The sequence below is a fragment of the Brachyistius frenatus genome, unplaced genomic scaffold (assembly GCF_029030835.1).
Source record: "Brachyistius frenatus isolate BFR_SWC_R1_liver_20210118 unplaced genomic scaffold, ASM2903083v1 Contig_4, whole genome shotgun sequence".
Classification (NCBI taxonomy): domain Eukaryota; kingdom Metazoa; phylum Chordata; class Actinopteri; family Embiotocidae; genus Brachyistius; species Brachyistius frenatus.
In genome coordinates, this window is record NW_027210603.1 from 1,973,938 (window position 1) to 1,992,335 (window position 18,398).

Consider the following 18,398-nt stretch of genomic DNA (forward strand, 5'->3'; position numbering starts at 1 on the left):
TCTCTTTCTGTCGTCTGCAGGAGGTTTTAGTGGGTTGATGTTTTATTTCATTGTGACATGATGGGATTCGCAGACACTTTAAGCAAAATATCAACAAAATCACCTACGGTATCAAATTACAGTATATTTATTTCAAAAGTTCCAATGTGTATTCTACATTCATCTTTATTTTTTTAGTTTCTCTGGTGTTTTGATTTGGTTGGTGTCATTTTTCTTGCCTGTGAAAATCTGTCACCAACAACCTTTGCTTTAATTACTTTTTTTCTTTTTCTTGAGTGACACGTTGAATTATGTCCAATTATAAGATTTAAATTGAAGTAAATTGAGCCTGACAGTCTGAGCTCGGGGAATAATCCCCGCGGCGTCAGAGCGGGGAGGGGGCGTGGCCTGTGGGGAGGGGGCGTGGCCTGCAGGTCACCGTCTCGCCATTTTCCTCCTGTTGTTGTTAGCTTCCCGGCTAACGAGGCTGGCTAGCTGCTCCGGCTGCTCGGCATCCTCACCAAGTCACACGGCAACACCTGAAACTCACAGCCGCGTTGTTGTAGCTCGTCCCCGGCGTCATGGACGAGGAGTATTACAGCAATGCAGGAGACTGGGAAGGCACGGAGGGGAACCTGGTGAGACTTGTTGCTGTTTGACTTTACGTTGGTTAGCAGCGTTAGCTTAGCCGCAGCTAGCAACGGACGCTGCTAATTTTGCGGCGACCGAACATTCAAATAACATTAAAATGACATTAAACTAACATTAAACTAACACCGAGTTCATGAGCGAACAGCTCGCTTGTTTTAACGTGCTGTTTCGTCTGAGCTCGCTGACTAACGACACAGCTGGTGGACACGAATAACCCGTTTGTTGTGTTTCTGTCACCGCGTTTAAATGAATGAACTTTGTTTTTTTGTTGAATCACGTTGAAAAACAAAATCGCGCCAAAAGACGTGTTGCAGTGTTTTTAATCCTTAAATTAAACTGTGTTTAATACACTCGATGCCAAACAGCAGACTATTATCGTTGCTGAATTTATTCTAAAATCTACTGTATTAAAACACGAATCACCAAATGTGTGTAAACGTGAATAAACATGAAGCTCAGCTGCTGTGGGGGGAAACACCTCCTGTTACACTGGGAGGAGGAGGAGGAGGAGGAGGAGAAGCACCGACACCTGCATCTCTGTGTCTCAGGAGGAGGGTTACGGTGAAGGAGAGAATGACGGGAAAACCCAGGAAAACTGTCTGCAGAAGTTCTCCAGCCGGGATTACATCATGGAGCCCGCCATCTTCAACACCCTCAAATCGTAAGAGTCCTCATGCAAACATCTGAACACGGAGGAAAAGACCAATGAAATGGGGGAGGATTGGATCTGAAGACGGTAGAAACCTTGTTGTTGTTGTTGCAGGTATTTCCAAGCAGGCGGATCTCCAGAACATGTGATCCAGCTTCTCTCTGAAAACTACTCCGCCGTCGCCCAGACTGTCAATCTGCTGGCCGAGTGGCTCATCCAGATGGGTCGGTAGCTGCCCGGTCCAATCTTTACATCCCTGATATGTCGGAAAGCCGCGTCTCATCTGTGATTTCCTTCTTTTTGGCTGCAGGTGTGGAACCTGCTCAGGTCCAAGAGCGAGTAGAAAACCACCTCAAGAGTCTCCTGATAAAACACTTCGACCCCCAGAAAGCTGATTCCATCTTCACCGTGGAGGGAGAGGTGAGATTTCAAACCTCGACTCCTATCTGACAAACCCTGGGCAGTTAAATCCAGAGTTGTGAATCAACCAATTCTGTCTCCTGTGTTCTTTTGTTTTTAGACTCCCGCTTGGCTCGAGCAGATGATAGCACACACAACGTGGAGGGATCTCTTCTACAAGCTGGCGGAGGCTCACCCCGACTGCCTGATGCTCAACTTCACCGTGAAGGTACAGTCGCACCCGACGCTCATTCATCACATACTTCCAGAGTCTGTAAATTTGCTTCTTAGGTTTCATTAATATTGTTTTCATCACGGTAATTAGAATTGTAAACGTAATCTTTAGTTTTTTTTGGTGTGAAGCTCATTTCAGACGCAGGTTACCAGGGAGAGATCACCAGTGTGTCCACAGCGTGTCAGCAGCTGGAGGTTTTCTCGCGGGTGTTGAGGACGTCTTTGGCCACGCTGCTGGACGGAGGAGAAGAAAACCTGGAGAAGAACCTGCCCGAATTTGCTGTGAGGCTTTATTCATCTGTTTTGTTAACTGTGGTGCAATGCAATATTAGTGCTGTTACATTTATACAGGGAGGATTTTAAAAAAAAACAACCATTATTTTTGAAACCCACTTCCATCTTTTCAAATTCAAAATCCATGATACTTTATCTCTGTAGGTTGTAGTTCTCTATATGATCTTCTGCACATGATGGTTGATGCTAAAACAATCATTTAATCAGTTAGTCTCTCAGCTGAAACCCTTCAGCAACTTTTTTTTACCGTTTTATAATTAAAGTAAATAAAATATCTTTAAACTTTAAACTGTTTTGCCTGATTAAAAAAGAAAAGAAAAGAAAAAAGCAGTTTGATGTTCTGGCAGACCGATTGTTTCTGTAAAAGCCCGTCAGTACGTGTGTTGGTTTCTCTGCTGCTGTGTTCGCTGAGTCGTTCCCTCCTCTCTCCTGCAGAAGATGGTGTGTCACGGCGAGCACACGTACCTCTTCGCCCAGGCGATGATGTCCATCCTCTCTCAGGAGGAGCAGGGCGGCTCGGCTGTCCGTCGGATCGGCCAGGAGGTGCAGAAGTCTGCACACGAGAGGTACCGCCTGCTGACTTTGCTCTTTGGTTTCATGGACCAAGTCAATGTGGTTAACGGTGTAAGATTACAGGGGAGGAGGTTTGGCTGATATTGTCTGCATGCAGATATCGTGCCTTAACGACGGATGGATAAAATGAAAGCGTTCAGTCGTGTACAGATAACAGGTTTCAGTGTTGATACCAACTCTGCGGTCGTGCTTCACATCTCAGAGGTCACGATGCCAGTCAGATAACCCTCGCTCTCGGCACGGCGGCGGCCTACCCTCGAGCCTGCCAGGCGCTCGGCGCCATGTTGTCCAAAGGAGCCCTGAACCCTGCAGATATAACGGTTCTGTTCAAGATGTTCAGCAGCATGGACCCTCCTCCTGTGGAGCTGGTGAGGACGCAGCGTCTCCCTTCAACCCGTTTTATGTCCACCGCTCGCTCGTTCAGGTGCAGGTCATTTGAAATGCTTGTGTTTTCTTGTCTTCAGATCCGAGTGCCTGCCTTTCTGGACCTGTTCATGCAGTCGCTTTTTAAGCCGGGGTCAAAGATCAACCAAGACCACAAACACAAGTACATCCACATCTTGGCTTACGCCGCCAGTGTGGTGGAGACGTGGAAGAAGGTAACGCGAACGATGAAGTATAACGCTTGTTGTAACGTAAATGAAGTTACTGACGGCGGACTGGTTGGTAGTTCCAGGTCTGATGTACTCGGCCACCATCTGTGTCAACTGTCAACAATCAATCTGCTCTTTTGTTTTCTTTATGTCTCCTTCAACTGATGCTTCCGAAAGTTCTCTAAACACGTGTTACTTTAAAAAAAAAAAAATTGTATTCAAACCCAGAACAAGCGAGTCAACATCAACAAAGACGAGCTGAAGTCGACCTCCAAGGCCATCGAGACCGTCCACAACCTCTGCTGCAACGAGAACAAAGGAGCGACGGAGCTGGTGGCTGAACTCGGGACTCTGTACCAGTGCATCCGGTGAGTGGACCGACCAGACACCGTTGATGAATAGTAATAATCATAATAATAATAAACTTTATTTTTATAGCACCTGTCATACAAGAAATGCAGGACAAAGTGTTTTACAGCAAGAGAATCAATCACATGCAGTGTTTGACATAAAAACAGATATAAAGGAACATTTACAAATATAGAAAAGAAATTAGATGCATTAGAAACAGATAAAATGCATAAAATTAAAGATGAATGTTTAAATCTAAAATTAGCAATATGCATTTTAAAGGTTCAAAGTGCAAGAGAGCTTCAAGAGTAGCTAGTTAAAGGCTGAAGTAAAGAGAAATGTTTTTATCTTTCTTTTAAAAGTATGAACTGAGCGTCCCTGATCTCCATCTAACTTGGTCCGAGCTCATTCACCGCTTTGTATGAAATAGATTATATTTAATCAAAAATATTCAGGAGATTATTTGATCATAATAAATAAAAGTATCAGTTTGTAGCGCCGGTAAGGGAGCGAAGTAAACCTGGAACTCAACAAATAGATAAAGACCAACAATCTGAGGTGATGACAGCGTTTGATTCTCGGTGCTTTGGGCGCCTTTCATTTGGTGCTCAGCGTGTTGGAGTTGGACTCCGGACGTCCTCCCTGCTCAGTGAACCTGCTGCCTCTCACTGTGTTCAGGTTCCCAGTCGTCGCGATGGGAGTTTTGAAGTGGGTGGACTGGACGGTGTCTGAGCCGCGGTACTTCCAGCTCCAGACGGACCACACTCCGGTCCATTTAGCCTTACTGGACGAGGTACCGCCGCGATAACGTCTCGTTTCAAATTCCCCCGTTGAAATGACAGTGAAAAAATAAATCAAATGTAAATCCGGTGTTTTGTTTTCCACCACAGATCTGCACGTGTCACCAGCTGCTGCACCCGCAAGTCCTGCAGCTGCTCATCAAGCTCTTTGAGACGGAGCACTCTCAGCTGGACGTCATGGAGCAGGTGAGACGCCGCTCGTTTCGTTTCTTCTCTTCTCTTGGTCTTTGTGGAGAAACTGCGACCGCCAGCTCACCGCAGGTTTGGTTTCACTTCCCCCGCAGCTGGAGCTGAAGAAGACTCTGCTGGACCGGATGGTTCATCTGCTGAGCCGAGGCTACGTGCTGCCCGTCGTCGGTTACATCCGCAAATGTCTGGAGAAACTCAACACGGATATCTCCCTCATCAGATATTTTGTTACCGAGGTAACCGCTGCTTTTTATCCTCGTTAGTGATTGATTGGATGACGTGAGGGATATAAAGGGATCCCACATTTATGCGTATAACTTTTAGTACTAGCGTGCTTTATACTTTATGGTCTCGAACGCAGTTTAATATGTTGTTTAACACAATAATTTGACTTTAAAATTTCTGAGTTTACGGTTTCATCTGATTTCTTTAATCCGTTAAACGTTTTCAGAATTTTCATTCTTACTCAAATTTTGAATATTCGTTGATTGATCCTGATTTAAAACAGGCCTTTTATTACCGTTTATCAATATTAAATACTTAAATCAGCCACATGAAACAACGTGAACAGAATTATCACCTGCAGCTCGGTAACGGACTTCAGCTAAAGGTTGAGAGTCAAAGAGCTGAAGGACAGTTCATATTAGTTCCTCAGAAAATGGACTGATGTGCAAATATTTGCTCACCTGTTGCCAAGTGGACAAAAACAGATTTGCACGTTTAAGCTTTAAAAGACATAAACAGCTCGATTTGGTCGTCGGGCCTGAAGTCAAGAACCTGGAACCTTTTGAAACCGATCTCACCGTGAAGCGTTTCCTCCCGAAGGTTCTGGACGTGATCGCGCCTCCCTACACGTCCGACTTCGTGCAGCTCTTCCTGCCCATCCTGGAGAACGACAGCATCGCGGGAACCATCCGCACGGAGGGCGAGCACGACGCCGTCGCCGAGTTCATCGGTGAGTCGCGCGCCGACATTCATGTTCTTGTGGACAGTTTACAGAAATGAATTCCACGCACCTTTCAGAGGTTTACGAGTCGATAAAAAAAACAAAAACTATCAGAGGAAGTGGATTTTAGACTTCAGTCGATGTTAAAACAGGAATGTAAAATATTCTGTACTTCCTACTCTCCTCATCTTTTTGAAGCGCTAAACTGTCGAGTTTTTTTTAATTTTGTTTGTTTCAGCTCATTGCAAATCAAACTTCATCATGATTAACTGAAGTGGAAATGAAAGAGTTCCTGTGGAGAGACCGCAGGAGGGAAACCGAGGATCAGTTGTTTCAGCGATGACCAAAGACTCTGCTGAAGCACAGAAGACACGGACTTTTCAAGTTTGACCAAACGAGCGGACATCATTTTTCTCTGGAGGCGACAAAAAAAGCCAAATGACATGAAAGTATTGTAATAAGACGGACTGGTCGACGGAGACGCCTCGGAGATGCAGCTAAATGGGTCCTTATTTTTTCGCCTGTATATTTGATTTTCTATGTTGGTTCGAGCAGTTTTAAAATAAAAGCCTGAATATGTATTATTGTTTTAATTGTATGCAGTTGTGATGAAAACTCAAAACGGAGGTCGGGCGATGCCGCACGTTATAGTTTTGTGTTTATTTCCAGTTTGAAAACAGCAAATATTCCACTTCCTGCAACATTTGTGATGTGTCGATTGTTCAGCGTGAAAAAACAGTTAAACAATTAAAATGATCAAAGCTTGAGGTCGAGTGCATTTAAGGCACGTTGAAGCTGAATAGTTTGAAATCCCTGTAGTGCAAGATCGTCATCCAGCGTCGGAGCAAAGGAGGACAAACTCATCACCGTGTTCTTTGGCCGAGTCGCGATGCATTTACAAACTAAAAACATTTTCTATCTACGCTGAAAACTGAAGAACTTCTGTATCTTCTCAGTGTCGTGCTGCTGAAGCCATTTAAAAGTCTGACCTTCCCGTGCTAAATAACATCAGATGTGAGCGGGTTTGGTTTCCAGCTGGAAGACCGTGGCACTGATTTACAAGTTAAATAATAATTCTCTAAAACAAACAAAGAAGCCCTGAAATTATTCCCTTTTTCAACATTTCCCATATAAAAAGTTTCCCTCCAGCTCAGACGGGAAGACGCGAGCGTCTCGGGGATCCTCTCAGAGGTATTCTTTGGGGACGACGGGGTCTCCGAACATGCAGTCCTCCTCCAGCGCCAGGTTGTACTTGCTGCCGCTTCCTCCCTTGTAGGCGCTGGTGACGATCCGGAGCCAACCTTTCTCACCCTGAAGACACGAGACGGGAAACATGTCTTCAGTCAAACTGTGAAACCACGAGTGTCGTAATAATACGGTTTGTTTTTTTCCCCATCGACGGTTGGACAAAAACTATTTTTAAGAGGACACCTTCGACTTCTGTGATCTTCTCACTGCTTCCGAGTGGATGAAGCGGTTTTGTTTTTGTGCACATTAATCAGGATTCAGAAAACATCTCGCTGTCGGTCAAATCTGATTAAACCACAGTTTCACTCTTTAGCCGTCTTTTACCTCAAACTTTTAACTTTCTAGTCCTGAATATTTAGCGTACAGCTGCTTCAATACTTTTATAAAATATTTTTCTCTCAACTTCAAATGACAAAAGTCAGATCAAAAAAAGATCAGTAAAAAAAAAGAAAGTTCTATTATAATGTAGAAGATGTGATAACGAGCCGAGAGACCCGTCCGCATGTCGTGTTTTCATTCCTCTGCTCGATGAACTCACCCACGGCTCTCCCCAGGAGTTGCGGACGATCCAGTACTCGACGCCGTCCTCCACCCCCCATCCCGCCACCGACACGATGTGGTTGATGAAAGCCTCGTCGTGGTACTCGGAGTAAACTCCTCCCGCGTACGCGTCCAGCTTGTCGGTGGCCATGATCCCACAGCTGCGAGAAAACAAAAACGCCAACAGGTGACTTCCTGTCTCGGGTGGAAGGAGCTGAATGTTCTGCCTGCAGGTCGGTCGAGTTCACCGAATGTTTGTTTTCAGCTGATTCTTTTCATTCCTTTTGTTTTGTTTTTATTTGCGCTCCTCTGCAGAGCTGCGCGGTCATGAAAGATGTTTCAGTCTTTGTCCTCATGGAACAAACAGGAATCTGAGATCGGCCCGTCTGGCAACTTTCATAAAGTCGTGACTCGTGAATGTTTAACCTCATTAAAAACGAAAATGAAGATCTTTTTTTGGTGACGCCTTCTGAAGTGCAGATTTATAAAAACTCTTGATTTCTGTGTTTCTGTCCCACTTTAAGCCTTTTTGCTGTTTTGGGTTTATATGCGTACACCTAGAAATCTCACGGTTTCTTTACTTTCGTTGAACACGAGCAGTTACAAGTCGAAGAAACAGACGTCAAATAACGTTAAATGAATAATCAGCTACTGTTATTTTTGTTTTTAAGTCACGACTGTCAAAAAGAACAATAAGCTCTCTCTACATGCACAGATGTGCTTCACTTTTTTTGCAGCCCTGATATATTTCGTTAATCCCCCTTTTAACATAAGAAAAAAGTATTTGTATTAGTGTGAACAAGGACTTTGTTTAAATACAAAAAAAGTATTCAGCAGCATAAAAAAGAAAGAAGAAAGGTTTCCCACCTGATTGGTCCTCTGGCGTAAATCTCTGCCATCATCTTCTCCCTCCCGCTGACGTCTCCGTACTCGTCCACCTTCCACAGCGTGAAGTTCTTCACGATGTTGCACACCCCAAAGGTGGTGCAGGTGCCGCATTGGTTGAAGGGCTTGCAGTCTTCGGGGGAAAGAGACGCAGAACATGCAGAGTTCACAGCGTGAACGAGACCGCTGACTTTGTGACACTCTCTCTCTCACTCTCTCTCTCTCTCTCTCACCCTCTCACTCTCTCACTCACCCTCTCACTCTCTCACTCACCCTCTCTCTCACCCTCTCACTCACTCTCTCACTCACCCTGGTCTTTGGCCTGGTAGTTGTTGCAGGTCTCATCCGGGATGCCGTGTTTGTTGGCGTACTCCCAGACCCCGGTGTGATCCCCGCCGTGGCAGGTTCCCGCTCCGCCGCAGTCGACCACGTGCTGGACGGACAGATAGGCGGACGGCCACGCCCCCTTTCTCTTGATGTTGATGCGATCTGAAGAAGAAGAAGAAGCACGAAGTTTTAACGGTCACTTTCCGACCGGTACAAGGTGAAACGGTAAAAGAAAAACAAAAAAAAGCGGTGCGTCCTACCTGCCATGGCGCTGGTGCTGCCGTGGGCCCAGCAGGAGCCGCAGTACTGAGGGATGTGCTGGTTGCGGGTGGTGCTGACGTAGTTGGTGCCGTTTATGTTCCTCCAGTCCCACGACTTGGGCAGATCGGAGACGTTCAGGTACTCATGAGGACGAGGTTTGGTCCTGTGAACAGGCAGCTTTTAGGATGTGTGTGTGTGTGTGTGTGTGTGTGTGTGTGTGTGTGTGTGTTGTTGTTGTTTTTTTAATGCGTGATCCCGCTTTTCTCCGTTTTATGTCAATGTAAACTAAATGTCAAAACAGCCTGAAATCATGTGAAAATCACATCGTGTGTTTCAGCTGCAGCGTGTTAAGATTGTGAACATTATTTTCTCCATCTTCGGTTTCATTTCCCTTTTTTATTTTAATAAATATTTTTAGGGCTGAAGAGGAACATTAAAAAAGAACATTTCCTTCTCGTCTTCTGACACTCACATGTTGGAGGTTTTGGTATGAAGTTAATTTAGTCTTTTTTTTAATGCAAGAATAAAAGACAGTTCACACTGCAATCAAAAAGTAAAATGAAAGAAAACACTTATGAGCTGAAAATAAAATGATCTCGATGATGAGAACAAATGATCCCTTAAAGTTTTCTTGGTTTGGTCACAAACTTGAGAATTATGCTGAAATCTGCGACCAAACAGAAGTTATTTGTTTGGGATCCAGATCATTTTATTATGAGTTCATATATTTTTTTACAAATAACCTTGATTTTTGATCACAGTGTAATAAACCTGCTCTTAAAACTCATTTATGCTTACATAATAAAAAGACACAAAACTACGTACGTGTTTAGTATTATTTTGGTGCAGACGCAGTTAAGTTCCATATTATAAAGCTGATTGTGATATTTTTCATTCTAAATAACTCAATTTAAAACCATTTCGTTTAAAACGTGTAACACACATACAGGCTTTGGTCAAATATAAAATACAGCTAAAACACGAGTTCTTTTATTCCGTGATATTTGTTGATGTCTGTTTAAAACAGATGTAGAAAGGTTGGAGGGGGTTTCTGAGGTGAATCTTTCTTTCAGGGTTTTCAGTGAGACTCCAGCGTCCCATTACTTCCTCGAACCGTGAGTCACCAACCTCAAACACGCGCTTTCTGTCTTGGGAAACTTGTTTTTTTTTTTTACAGCAAACAACAAATGAAACCAAAAGTCGAGACTTGGTTCATTTTAAAACAGATTTTTGTTTTTGTACACACCTACTTTAGCTGTATTTGTTGTCTTATATTTATCAAATTTAATTGTAAAACTAATTCTCCTTGTTGGTTACCCAACTTATCTAATGCCTGTTAACAGCTGACATTAGCTGGCTAATACATATATATATATATATATATATATCTATCTATCTCTATGTATTTCTAACGTTTGGGGAACTTTTCTGGAAACCTGCTTCAGATTTGTTGAACTTACGCGAGTCCAAAGCCGTCTCTCCTCGGCGCGCGCACGTAGCACGGGCGCGTCTGGTCGAAGAACAGTCCGGCCGACACGCAGCACGACGCGGCCGCGAGCAGGACGACGAGCGCGGCTGTCCGCTCCATCTGCGACACCGAGCAGGGCTTCACTCAACGGCGAGGAGAGAGGAGCGAGGAGCCGGGGCGATACCAGCGAGCTGTCAGCCTGAAGACCGGAGGACGTCTCTGGGAGTCTCAGCGACGCGTTGCGCGGTTTCCAAGCCAAGGTCACGTGACCGCAAACAACCACCACGTGATTTATAGCGAAGTCACGTGTCACAGACGGGAAACAGCGACCACGTGAAGGCAATTAATCAAACAACATTTCAACTATAGTAGCATTAAGTTATAATGAAATAATCACCAAAGCCTTCAGAAACAGTTTCATTAGGTGACACTGGACGCGGCATCTAAGAGAACTGCTGTCTGGTAGTTGATGAGCCCCCTGAGGTTATAGGAAGTTTATAACGTGATTATCGCGTAGCTCGTGATTGTTTGAGTGGGTTTTCCGAGTTTCATTCCAACATGCTGATTTAAAACTTTAACTCGTGACGGACTGATAAGGGCCGTCGGCCCGGGGCAAGACGTCAACACAGCTGTTAGAAACACAATGAGGTCAAATGTCAAAATGATGATTGGTGTGTAAAGGTCACTTTAGGAGTGAACTCGACAGGAATGAACTTTAACCTCCACTGAAGAGGTTTTTGTTTGTTTTTCCAGGAGCTTTTAACTGCTTCTCAACAGAAAGAGTTGATGTCAGCTTCAGAGTGTTTTCACAGATGGCACCGCCTTTATTGAAGACAACATGATTGTCACAAGGGTGGTCAAAAATAACACGTCACTTGTGCTGACATCTGACAAATACTTCATTCACAGTTTAACATCTTGCATGTGTACTTTTATGCTGACAAAGCATGTTCTGTTAAAACTGCAGGAAGCGCTCGGTTTGTTCCAGAGTCCAGAACAGGAACAAATCTGGCTTCTCTGATCCTTCGTTCAGTATTTTTCACAATGCGACAACATGTATGGCATGAAGTTTGATTTGCATAAAGCGTGAACTCATCCTGCTGATGAGGTGGATATTTGAAATCTGTCAAAAACAACAACAACAACAACAATAATCACAAAAACAAAACCGGAATGAATCTGTCATGAAGACAAACCATCTGCTCTTCTCTGATTTGATAATAATACAAAAGTAGCTGAATAATGGAGAAACATGTGCCGAGTAAGGAAGACATGTGAAGGCCTGTGGGTTTCTCATAATCATTTCTACCACATCTGATTTACTCATGATTATATATTTTTTATTCAGTGAAGTCAAATTGAATCAAATAGAAATCGGTTGATCTGATTGGCTGAGCTCTTGCTCCAGCGCCGGGATGGGTGGGGTGAACCGTCCCTACACCAGTCTTCGTCTTTTGCAGTCACGCTCCATCTGGTCTTCGGACATGTGGGCGGGAGCACCCAGAGGAGACACTCGGTTCAGCATGGAGTCATCGGACGCCTGACCGAACAGGGCCATGAGCAGAGCCACGCCGAACCCCGTGGCGCGCTCTCCCTGCAGAGGAGGACGACAAACAAGGCTCAGATCCTAACGTCCTGCGTCGTTACCCAGTTAATGTGGTTTTAAAAGCCACTTCACCATAAACGTTACTGCGGCGAAGCTGTAAAAATCTGTTTCTGAGACGGCACAACGACACTTAACGAGAAGCTTTTAGTACAGCGAGAATGATGGTGAGCCCTCGTCTTTATGAGCCGAAACACAAGACGAGGACGAGCGTCAGGAAATCACCTGCAGGAGAGTTAGAAAAAAAAAAAGAAGAAGAAAAAGCCGGGGAAATCTGCTGCTTTCTTCAAAAACAGAGTTTCATCAATGAGGAAGGAAACATCGCAACTTTACTCATGTTGGCAGCGGACATTTTATAGACTTAGTTAAAGTTGCTGTTAAGCGTCATAGACCAACCGTAAACATTGTGCTGACTGGTTTTAGTATTTAGTTTGTGTTTAAAAAAAAAAAGAAAAAGAAGATTAAATTCTATTCGTCATCAGCTGGAAGTTTTACAACAACAGTTGTGTTTGCGGGCTCTTAAAAGTTAAAGGTTTCCACGCAGAGCTGCAAAAATGAAGCTGCATTCAGACCCGACACGTGTTCCCTCATGTTCCTCAGATTTGTAAATAAGACTCCTTTTTGCTCGTCTGATTTCAGCTGAATAAATATCTTGTAGAAAAATAAAGCAGAAAACATCCAGTGGCCCAAAAAAGAATTTGGATGCTTTGAGCCAAACTTAAATTTAATTGTATTTTACTGCATTAAAGTAGAAGCTGTGAAAGCAACTTATAGCTATTTGAATGAAGGAGCACAAGCACATGTGTCAAGAAAAATATTCCACAAAAGAAAAGACGATAAAATTTACATGATCTAACACTTTATGAACAACCGGACGAACCTCTGAAAGTATTTTTTTGATAGTTCAACTTTCTAAATAGCTTTTGTTGCCACCGTATACATACAACTAATAAAACTTCCATTTGAGGTATCCGTCTATCCGTGTGCACACCGCAGCCTCCGGTACTCACAGCATGAACAGGAGAGGCGATGTCAACGTGGACCCAGACGCCGGGCCAATCGAAGCCCAGGTGGGAACCAATGAAGAGGCCGGCGCAGGAGCTCTGGGCGTTCTCCCGGTCCTGTCAACACACGACGACATCACCTCAGAGACGCACCCAAAATATACCCCAACAGCAGTCCCGGCACAAATATTCTTCTTTTAATAGTAACACGGAGCACAATGTTTCAGGTACATTTAAAATAAGACCGTATGTTACAGGCCGATTCAAAAGGAACCGAATACGATTACTGAGCTGCGCCTGCTTATGCGTTTGGACTTTGAGGCCTTCATTCATACGTGATTTGTTATGTTTGAATGTAAACATTATTCAAAATCCACGCTGTCTTGTCGCGTTCTGGTTTCGGGGAGTTTGTCACTCACCGCCACGGAGTTCTTCATGTCGGCCATGGCGGAGGTGAACTCGCTGAAGTGCAGCTCGGGGCAGTAGACCAGCGGGTGGGCGAGATCTCCGCTGCTGCGGCCGGCGCGCACGCACGCCACCTCCCACTGCTCGCTGTTGGTCATCACGGCGGCGTGGTGCTTCCCCGTGGAGATCCCCTGACGAGCACAAACAGGAAGGCTTCAACGACAAAAGGTCGGACCCTCTCTTCACGCCCGGACGTGTCGATCCGAGCACCTGCTGCCTTCGGTGGAACGACGGTGACCCACCTGCGCCCCCGTCAGCGTGGCCATGTCCAGAATGATGTCGGCCGACAGGTCTTTGCTGGCGTACACGACTCCATCAGCCAGCACCAGCCGGCCCTCCGCATCCGTGTTGTTGATTTCCACCGTCCTTCAGAAGGAAACAGATACATTATGGACGTTTAATACCACAGCTCAGGTTTATTGCTGGTGATGTAAGATGACGCTCTTCGTGTGCAGTCGGACGAGCAAGAACAAACCAAAACGGGTGAAGTTGATACTCTCGTAGAGAAAACTCAACATAAACGATACGCTATCGTTAATAAAAAAAAGCGTCTCACTTTCCAGAGTAGAGAGTGTGGATGTCGTCGGGTCGCGTGGCCGCAGGTCCGACTGCGTTCTCAGCCAGACAGAAGACTGCGTGGAGGTTATCCTTAAAGCCCTGAAGCACACGGAGAGTCTGATTAGGAAAAAAGCCCCGAGATGCAGCGGAGGCCGACTGACTGACAGCTGATGTCGTCTCACCTGTTTGATGGTGGACTTGAAAGCTCCCAAAATGGCAGCAGCTCCTCCGCAGTCTCTCTTCATCCCCGGCATGGTGGTCTGCAAGGAAAACAAAATTAAATCACAAACCTTATTTACATAAGATGACTTAATTGGATCTCTAATGCTGCATCTCTATCTGCATTGAGCAGGACACCGACCCAGCGGTCCATTTACACTCAAAGCTTTTAAGCTGATCTGGTGCAACAACGTGAGAACGGGATTAAAGATGAATGTAACAGATCAGAGGTGGCAGAGTGCACGGTCCAGGATTACAGACATCACTAAAGATGATCTGGTTGTTTTTTTTAAAGGACCACAAAGACGACACAGAGTCAAAATATGTGGCGATGCTGCAGCTGCATCATGGGAGAGGATTGACAGACTGACCCGTATAAGTCAATTTACATCAACAGGATCCTGGTGAAGATAAACGGTCTGAGGTGGTCGAGATACATTAACAAAGTTAATAAAGTTGTATTACCTGATAAACAACTAACAATTTGATTCCTCCTTAAATTACATATCTAAACAAAGAGACCAGCCACATGCAGTCCAAATAGCTTTTAATATGTTTAAATATTCTTGAGTTTGGCCCGCAGGTTTCTTTTTTTTTTAAACGACGTGATTTGTGTGAATTAACGAGACACAGACTCGAGGCCTCCTGACAACCGCGACTGTCTCTTCTCCACAGGAACGAGGAGCGCACCTTTCCCTTGATGCTGAGTCCTCCGGTGTCGTACACGATGCCCTTTCCCACCCACGCGATGGTTTGGGTCGCACCATCAGGCGTGTGGCTCAGCACTGCCAACGCAGGAGGATGCTCGGCTGCCTTTCCAACACCGTAGATACCTGACGCGGGAGACAGAAAGAAAAATGTAGTTTTTTGATTTTGAAGGAAGAATATTTTGGAAAGGAGGAAGTGAAACTGGCTTTTACAAAAACAACAGAATTATTTTAATGAATTATTCACAGCTGAAAAACAACATGCTGTGATAAAATGTTTCTATCAAGCTAAAAAGATAGTCTTCAATAGAAACCAAATAATAATTTTAGTGATTTGCTTTTTTTCTTCCAACAGTAATTGCACAAGTTGTTTGTGAAGCAAAAGAGCTAAAAATCACATTTAATGCAGTCAGCGTCGAAGCGATAAGAAAGTCTGTGGACTCGTCAGGATATCAACTAACGACAGAAATAAACGGACATTTATAGGCGCAGCACCTCCAAACCCTTTTTGTTTCAGTTCCTCTCCTTGAATGATGACTGGAGTGATTCCAAGTTCAGTTCCTACAGCTTTGATTTCCTGAAACAGAAACGATCGTCTGTGACGGAAAGCTGCAGTAAAAAACTAGTTGGACAGTTAACACGTTATTTGAAGCCGTAGTTCAGTGTGTATAAATGATTATTAAACGGTTTATAACACAATATCCTGCTGCTGCATATCAGAGGACCGATGACACACATTTTTTAACCCCCTTATGTTACTTTCTCTGAACATTACCCATGATGCAACAGAAAGCGTATTTTTTTTACAGTCTCACCACTGCTACTCTAATTTTTCTTCTTTTCTTAGTTTTAGAACATGTGAACTAAAGTAAAAGTTCACTCGTCATTTTTATGATAATCTTACTTGACGGTGTTTTTTACAGAATCAATAAGAAATGCATCAGGATATATTTCCACTGTAACGCATCGGTTTCTCTGCTGGACATTTGTTCATGTTCCCGGAGAGTTGTTGAGAGTTTGACATGTTCCAGAGAGAGAAAACGTTTCACTCACGTCTAAGAAGTGGTCCGTGTTCATCTCATTGCAGGGAGTGTCCACAATACGAGCCGCCAGCCGAACTCCGTCAGCAGCGTTGGACAGACACTGAACAGAAGAGGCAGACTTGTTTGTTAAAAACGTGCTTTTTCTGAGCAGAATACCAGAAACCAAAACATTTCCTGCGCGATACCTCGAGCTCTGCGACATCCAGAGGATTGCCGTCTTGGCCGACGATCACGAACTCCACGGTCACGTGTTTCTTCTCGGCCCTGCGGGAGGATGCGGAGCGGCGGGAGAAGATGGGGAAGGCCCTGGAGACGGCGCAGGAGGAGGCGAACACATCTGAACGCTCGCACACCACCTGGAGAGGTAAGAAACGCCCACGCGTGTTACAACACGGCCGTCTCATGACACACCGGATGACCCAGATCTGAGCGCCACGGGACTCCCAGAGAGACTCGCGGAAGGACAGCGTCGCTTCTGCAGCAGCATTTCTGTTCTGTAGCTAAAAGTGCTCTCTGACCTCCCTGAAGGAGAACAAACACAAAATCGAGATGAAGATACTGACCAGGATGCAGCGGTTGTTCCCCCCGGGGAGGCAGGACCGGACCAGGCGGGACAGAAAGTGGGCTGAAGAGGGGCTGTTGTGTCTGCTGACCCGCGAAGGAAGGGCGGCCACGGCAGCGTGGTTGAGGTACAGAGGGCAGCTGTCCGTGGGGTTCGGGTTCAGAGCGCCGAGAGCCGCCTGCCAAGTCTGAAACATCACCACACCATCAAAGGTTCATGATAGATGTTCACACTGCCCGGGTTTTGTCTCCCGATGAACGCTTCATTTTTCCAACAGAAGAAATCAGACAATATGTGAGAAGGAGTTTTAAACATTAGAGGCTTCCTCCTGTCAAAATTACCAGTTTATGATGATTTTTTTTTACCATCCAGGAATAATAAATGCGTAAATAAATGTCAGAATGCCTCTAAAAACTGGGTGTCAGAGCCACAAGTGTTGAATATAAGTACATTTGAATTTCAGCAATATTAATAATTTCATTTCGGATTTATGCTCACTAAAAAGTTCATCTACCCTTTGATATAATGGTTTAATGAGGTCACGACAGCAGGGAATTTTTTCTGTAAACATTTTTGCTTTGAAAATGGACTGAGCTGCTGTGACCACAGCGGTCCTCCGGAGACAGACACGGTCCTCCGGAGACAGACACGGTCCTCCGGAGGAGACACGTCCTCCGGTCACCGGGAGGGAATGACCCAGAGGCAGGGAACAGAAAGCTGGACTTTAACCTCAGCAGTGCTGCAGTGTTCGTGGAGAAGTTGATTCCCACGAACTGTTTATGAAGTATGAATACTTCGTTTATGAAGTATGAATACTTCGTTTATGAAGTATTCATACTTCGGTGTAATAAACAGCTCGTTGATAATAAAAAACGTTATTAACGTCCTTGTGGACTTTATTACCGACTAATAACAACCAGACTCCCCACACGTCTCGAGTACTATTAGTTGATGTAACTAACCAGCTGACCTAGAGATGGTCACCCACGTGGGACTAGTTAACTTGAGCTACTTGTTTTCGCTTTGAGAGAACTTAGCCGCGTTAGCTCGCGCTAGCTCCTGTTAGCTTGGCGTTAGCACCATCTGTCTGTCTCCGTCCACCAGATTCACCTCTTTGCTGACGACCGGCTGCAGCTTCCCTTTGATTTGGCTCCAGCTCACTTGCTGCAGGTTGCTGTGCTGCCCGATGATCAGGACCGGGCGGCTCTGCGGCTCCGAGTCACCGGCGGACGCCTTGAACTCCAGCACCACATTCGCCATTTCGGTGACCAGCTAACGGATAGCTGGCTGTCGGTTAATACTGAACATCCGTGCAGCCCGAACCGGCGACGGCGGCCGGGAGGGGCCAAACTGCTTTTGGCCTTCGAGTTTTGTATCGGCGATCTGTCGACCTCTGCTGGCGAGCAGCAGGAACTGCACGAAGACGTCAGAGGATGGGTTAAAACTTCTTTTTTTTTTTTTTTTTTTTTTAAGTATGTCTCCAAACAAAACTGTTGGAGCCATAATGTAGTTATTGTTTGTTTTGTTTCATGGTTATATATTAAACAGGTGACCAAATGTATACCAGCGTTTGGGCAGTATCATAGGGAGCCTCCGGTGATGGGAGCCAGGTGGTGAATGGGGAGCATACAGTCTCTTTATTGTGTTTGTGGCAACGTGTCCGTGGAAGTGTTTAATGCTTCCTGTTGAATGGAAACCGGGATGTACTGAAATTGCTGAAAGGAAAGTGAACTGTGGCGATGGACTCAGCTGTTTCTACCTGCTGAGGTGAGCTTCTGTGTACGACTACAAGTAATGTTGTTGTTTTTTTAAGGAAAGACACTACAAAGAATGATTTCAGTCTTTAGTTT

General features: G+C 44.9%; 3 protein-coding genes and 1 long non-coding RNA gene across 4 annotated transcripts; 2 read left to right on the plus strand and 2 right to left on the minus strand.

Moving 5' to 3' along the window:
* The first annotated feature begins 442 nt into the window (after window positions 1–442).
* Window positions 443–6,732, plus strand: nelfcd (negative elongation factor complex member C/D). The gene is made up of 15 exons (XM_069709604.1): window positions 443–617; window positions 1,179–1,291; window positions 1,394–1,503; window positions 1,590–1,699; window positions 1,800–1,907; window positions 2,042–2,194; window positions 2,642–2,772; window positions 2,982–3,147; window positions 3,244–3,378; window positions 3,601–3,740; window positions 4,402–4,516; window positions 4,614–4,709; window positions 4,808–4,948; window positions 5,538–5,667; window positions 5,897–6,732. Exons 1-15 carry the CDS (start codon window positions 561–563, stop codon window positions 5,929–5,931), a joined length of 1,740 nt encoding a protein of 579 aa, XP_069565705.1. The 5' UTR covers window positions 443–560; the 3' UTR covers window positions 5,932–6,732.
* On the minus strand, window positions 6,300–10,638 carry ctsz (cathepsin Z). Its single transcript, XM_069709618.1, has 6 exons — window positions 10,380–10,638; window positions 8,919–9,082; window positions 8,641–8,820; window positions 8,314–8,464; window positions 7,445–7,607; window positions 6,300–6,969 (listed from the first exon to the last, which is right to left on the minus strand). The coding sequence occupies exons 1-6, from the start codon at window positions 10,505–10,507 to the stop codon at window positions 6,844–6,846; spliced, it is 912 nt and encodes a 303-aa protein (XP_069565719.1). The 5' UTR covers window positions 10,508–10,638; the 3' UTR covers window positions 6,300–6,843.
* Window positions 10,639–11,822: 1,184 nt separating this feature from the next.
* npepl1 (aminopeptidase like 1) lies at window positions 11,823–17,867 on the minus strand. The gene is made up of 12 exons (XM_069709629.1): window positions 17,659–17,867; window positions 16,550–16,735; window positions 16,172–16,342; window positions 15,997–16,086; window positions 15,439–15,520; window positions 14,927–15,069; window positions 14,200–14,277; window positions 14,016–14,116; window positions 13,702–13,825; window positions 13,414–13,590; window positions 13,001–13,111; window positions 11,823–11,981 (listed from the first exon to the last, which is right to left on the minus strand). The coding sequence occupies exons 1-12, from the start codon at window positions 17,806–17,808 to the stop codon at window positions 11,823–11,825; spliced, it is 1,572 nt and encodes a 523-aa protein (XP_069565730.1). The 5' UTR covers window positions 17,809–17,867.
* On the plus strand, window positions 13,110–15,434 carry LOC138627362 (uncharacterized). Its single transcript, XR_011311378.1, has 2 exons — window positions 13,110–13,221; window positions 14,912–15,434. It is a non-coding gene; the product is annotated as an uncharacterized lncRNA (long non-coding RNA).
* Window positions 17,868–18,398: the final 531 nt, after the last annotated feature.